This window comes from Capricornis sumatraensis, chromosome 15, assembly GCF_032405125.1.
Source record: "Capricornis sumatraensis isolate serow.1 chromosome 15, serow.2, whole genome shotgun sequence".
Lineage (NCBI taxonomy): Eukaryota > Metazoa > Chordata > Mammalia > Artiodactyla > Bovidae > Capricornis > Capricornis sumatraensis.
This window is the reverse complement of record NC_091083.1, coordinates 75,499,252-75,504,580: the sequence shown is the minus strand read 5'-3', so window position 1 is coordinate 75,504,580 and position 5,329 is coordinate 75,499,252. Positions and strand designations below refer to the sequence as shown.

Sequence of the window (5,329 nt, the reverse complement as noted above, 5' to 3'; positions counted from 1 at the left end):
GGACTGTCTGTTGCATAAATGGTATGGAAGTTACAGTTTTCCAAGGACCCTTTCTCAGCAAAATATACCAGGAGCTGTCCTTGTGTAGAGGACGTTCCAGTGGGTGGCAGGGGTACAGTGAGCATAACTCTGCGAGCCTCTCATTCCTCACAGGGGACAGCTTAGCTGGAGGCACTAGAATTCCCACCCATGCAGAGTAAGGTCCTGTGTGGAACCTGGGAAGGTCCCAGTGGGCAATGACTGAGCATCTTCTCCCAGTCTGGGGGGTTTTCTCCCTTGGGGAGGAGGCAGCATACTCTGCATGTGTAGAGAAAAGGGGGAGAAATTACTGGTGACAAAAAAGACAGGATGGGGACATTGTCAGGACTCTTGTCAAAGTCCCTATTCTCCCCCTCCTATGCATGTGACAAGCCCAGACTTCCTTGATCCCTGAAGTTAGGTGTGGCCATGAAACTCACTTTAGACATGAAATATCAGTAGAATTAAAATGTCATTTCAGTGGAAGTAAAAGCATAAAGTAGAAGAGCTATTTGAAGAGACAATGACTGAGCATTTTCCAAACAGAATGCAAGACACTAACCCAGAAGCGCGGCCAATAAATATAAGGAGAGAATAAGTATAAAGAAATCCACAGGTCGACAACCTAGTGAAACTGTAGGAAAATCAAAGACAGAAGTTCTTTGAAACAGACCTATGAAAAGACACAGATGGGTTTCAAAATGAGAGTGCGAGCTTCCATGATAGCTTAGTGGTCAAGAATCTGCCTGCCAATGCAGGAGACACAGGTTCAATCCCTGGTCTGGGAAGATCCCACATGCTGGGGGGCGACTAAGTCCAAGCACCACAACTACTGAGCCTGTGCTCTGGAGCCCGGGAGCTGCAGCTACTGAAGCCTGAGCACCCTAGAGCCTGTGCTTCCAACAAGAGAAGCCACCACAGTGAGATGCCCACGCGCTGCAACTAGAGAGTGGTCCCGGCTCTCTGCAACTAGAAGAAAGCCCCTGCAGCAGTAAAGACCCAGCAGAGTCAAAATAAAAAAGTAAAAAAGAATGAGGGTGAAATAAAGATGATTTCAGACAAATGAAATCAGAAGAGTGTGTCAAGAGGAAATTCTAAAAAGAGAAAACTTCCAGCAGAAACAAAGCGATCCCACATAGTGAGTCGTGGTGCAAAAGGAGAGAGACATAAATGTGAACACAAGTGTAATCAAACTTTGATAATAGCAATACTTTTAAAATTAGACTTAAAATACAGGGAACAGGGACTTCCCTGGTGGTGCAGAGGTTAAAGACTCTGTGCTTTCACTGCAGGGGGCACAGCTTTGGTCTCTGGTCAGGGAAGGAAGATCCCACATGCCATGTGGTATTGCCACACACACACACACACACACAAAAACAGGGAACCAAACATAATAAATCACGAGGGAAGTAAATGAAGAAAAAGCTCTGTATTACCCAGAAAGAAGCTAATACTTATTAACTTTAAGCCTTGATAAATTAGCTTTGATTGTTTTCACTTGCAGAGTAACCGCAAAACGATTAGTTCTACAATGTGTAACTTACAGACTAGTGAGAGAAATGGAGCTTTTAAAAGTCTATTTAAAGGAAGATAGAAGAAAATGAACCAAGCATAAAAGAAGATGGTAGATTTAAACCCAAATATATCACAAATGCTATTAAAGATGGAAGTTTAAAGACAGGTAAGTGATAAATTAGGAGTCTGGGATTAGCAGAAACAAACTATTCCACGTAAAATAAACAAGGTTCTACTTTACAGCACAGGGAACCATATTCATCACCTTGTAATAAACCATAATGATAAGGAATATGAAAAAGAATATATGTGTGTGTATAGCTGGATCACTTGGCTGTAGCCAGAAACTAACATATACTTCAACTGAAAAACAAAACAAAACAGAAAGACAGGTAAATGATGACATGTCACCAGTAGTTGTGAATGGCAGCTTTCCCCAAGCCCATCTCATGCCTTGAAAGTAAAGGACAACAGGACTTCAGCTGATGACTCACAATGCCCATTGTGACTGTCCACGGCTGCCCAGCAGCTTCACATAAGTGAGAGTTAAAGGCAAGGGCTGGCTGGCACATCCCTTCTTCAGCTCCCTGAGGGGCCACTGTGGTTTGGGCTCTGGCATCTGCTTTGTGTGGTCCTTCCGTCTCACATGCCACTTGACTGCCTGTTGTCTGTGCAGCTGCTCCTATCAGCCCCTTGTCCCTCCTCCGACCCATCACTCGTGGTCCCAAGAATAGGCAGCCCGAGTTGTTCAGACCTGCAGCTCCAGAGTTCCAAGGGGCAGCGCTGGCACGGAGGACTGCTCCATCCTTCTTATCAAAGGCCTTTTCCATGAAGGGCATTTCATCGTGACTCCGGGCAGCAGGCTACCCTGCTTCAAGAGCTAGTTCCCATGGAGCCAGAAGCCTTAGAAATTTGCCCTTACAACCCTCACCACCGAATCCCACTCAGCAGATTTCAGTACCACCTGGCATCATGCCGGAGAAAGAACCCTAAGAAAGCCAAAAAGATGGCCAGCTGCAAATACAACGCCTGTCACGTGGTCCCCATCAAGAAGCTGGAGGAGCACGAGGCTGCCTGTGTCAACAGAAGCACAGTGGAGGAAGAGGACAGCCTGAGTCCCCTGAAGGTCAACCTTCCAAATGCAGGGCAGAAGGGCAACAGAGACGTCTCTCCAGTGTCCCCCTGTCTCCCCAACCCTGATGTCTGGAATGTTGATAGCACAAATTGCCACCCCATGTTTGTCCTTAAGTCTTTCATTCCCCAGAAGCTTGTTTGCGAAAGCGACACCAGAGAGTCAGAGACAGACCACCACACCCCATCCCTGACCGCCCCCCTAGAAATCATCAGACCGGGAGAGTGAACCGCCAGCAGAAGATACAAGCCAAGTTAAATGCCTGATGGGAGATTCAATTCACCAGAATAAAAGGCATGCATAGCAAACTACACTGGGGTGCTTTTTTTATTTGTTTTTAACCCACCTAACAGATTCATTTTATTTTATTTTTTGGCTGCACTGGGTCTTCCTTGCTGCACATGGGCTTTTTCTAGCTGCGGCGAGCCGGGGCTACTTTTCATTGCTGTGCTCAGCCTTCTCATTGCAGCAGCTTTTCTCATGGAGCACAGGCTCTGGGCACAGGGGCTTCAGCTGTTGTGCACAGGCTTATTTGCTCTGCGGCATGTGGGATCTTCCGGGACCAGGGATCGAACGTGCAGCCCCTGCACTGGAGGCGGATTCGTAACCACTGGACCACCAGGGAAGTACAAGGCTTTAAATGTGCATAAACTACACAATGTTAAAATGGCTTTAAAATATACTATTTAATGGTATCCTCACAAGAATTCAATGAGGTAGATTAAGTATCCACACTTTGTAAATTAGGAGAGTGGGGTTTAAACAAAAGAAATGGCATGGCCAGGGGAACAGGACCAAAAGCAAAGGACAGAAATGAGTCAGTCCCCAGGCCACTGTGTCCTAACCTACGGTGCTAAATTGTTTCCGTTTTTTTTTTTTAAGTACTTGTAACTTTGCCACCCCTGGCCCCTTCAACTGTTTATGTAAAGATTTCTTCTTGGAAAAAAAGAGAAGTTCCCAGTGTTGACCCTAGAAACTCTATGGTTAATAAAATACTTGGACTAGAGAATTGCCACATAGGAAGTAGGTAAAATAAGAAAGTGCTATGTAAGTCATATATCTATGAAATTCAGGTCAACGAGATCAGGAAAAAACAAATTGGTTTGGAGTATGAAACAAATTGGTCATGAGTTAGTTATTCTTGAAGCTGAGTAAAGGATAAATTTTAATTCTCTCTACTTTTATTTAAATGTTTATTTTACTATTTTATCATTCTCTATTTTTTGTATAAATTTGAAATCTTACATAATAAAAATAGTATTTTAATATATTTACAATATATTTTAACATAAATACATTATACAATCTTATATATTTTATATAAATTAAATGTTATATGTTTTAATAAAAATAGTTTTTAAAATATGTATTATATATAAATCTGAAGACTTCCATAATAAAAATAGCTTTAAATATATTTTATGATATACTTAATATATCATAAATAGATATATTAGTGGGTGAAATGAAGGTCGCTCAGTCGTGTCTGACTCTGTAACCCCATGGACTATACAGTCCATGGAATTCTCCAGGCCAGAATACTAAAGTGGGTAGCCTTTCCCTTCTCCAGGAGAGTCTTCCCGACCCAGGGATCAAACGGAGGTCTTCCACAATGCAGGCAGATTCTTTACCAGCTGAGCCACAGGGGAAGGCCAAAGTCAACTGCCCTCTCTGAGGTAGCAGGGATAAATTAGAGACTTGGGATTAGCAGATACAAACCACTTTATATAAAATAGGTAAACAATAAGGTCCTACTGAATAGCGCAGGGAACTATATTTGATATCTTGTAATATACATATATAAGTGATATAAATATAATAGTGATATTCAATATCTTATAATATACATTATATATACAATAATATAAATATATAATAATGTAAGTAATATAATTATATACTATATATAATAACAATCAATTTGCTGTTACAACAGAAACTAACACAATATTGAATTTAATTATACTTCAATTTTTTAATTTAAAAACTATATATTATATATTACATATAAATGCATATTATATATTACATTTTTAATTTAAAAGTTTAAATATGTAAATATATGCACTATTTTAAGTATATATTATGAATATTTCAAGTTTGTATAAAAATAGATAATAAGATAAAGAGATGTATATACGCACACATTAAATGCAATATAGTATTTTGGGTTGGCTTCTGGAACAGAAAAAGATATTAGTGGAAACGTGGTGAAATACAATTAAAGTCTGTAGTTTAGTTAACAGCATTCTGCTGACGTGAATTTTCATTTTATTGAGTGCACCGTGGTCTTTCAAGATGTTAACGTTGGGGAAAGCTGGTTGGAGAGTACAGGGGAACTCTTGGTACCAGCCATGCAAATTTTCTGTAAATCTAAAATGATTTCAAAATAGTAAAATTTAAAGACAGAGCGAAGAGCAACACAATGAACACAGTTCTGGACTTGTGCCCACAATTCAAGGTCTCTACCCGTCGACCTTGGGCAGCTGCCTTGTTGTGGTCGTGTTAGGCGCTCAGTCATGTCCAGCTTCTGCCTGCCTCTGTGATGGTTTGCTCATCCACAGAGCAGAGATGATAAGCTCATAGGATGTTGTGGACGACTAGGACTTAACACACGCAGGGTTAACACTAGGACAGTGTCTGGTACAAAGGAAGCCCTGCATT

General features: G+C 41.2%; 1 protein-coding gene across 1 annotated transcript; it reads left to right on the top strand.

Annotated features, from left to right (window-relative positions):
• The first annotated feature begins 2,422 nt into the window (after positions 1-2,422).
• GTSF1L (gametocyte specific factor 1 like) lies at positions 2,423-2,893 on the top strand. The gene is made up of 2 exons (XM_068987920.1): positions 2,423-2,707; positions 2,783-2,893. Exons 1-2 carry the CDS (start codon positions 2,423-2,425, stop codon positions 2,891-2,893), a joined length of 396 nt encoding a protein of 131 aa, XP_068844021.1.
• The last annotated feature ends 2,436 nt before the right edge of the window (positions 2,894-5,329 follow it).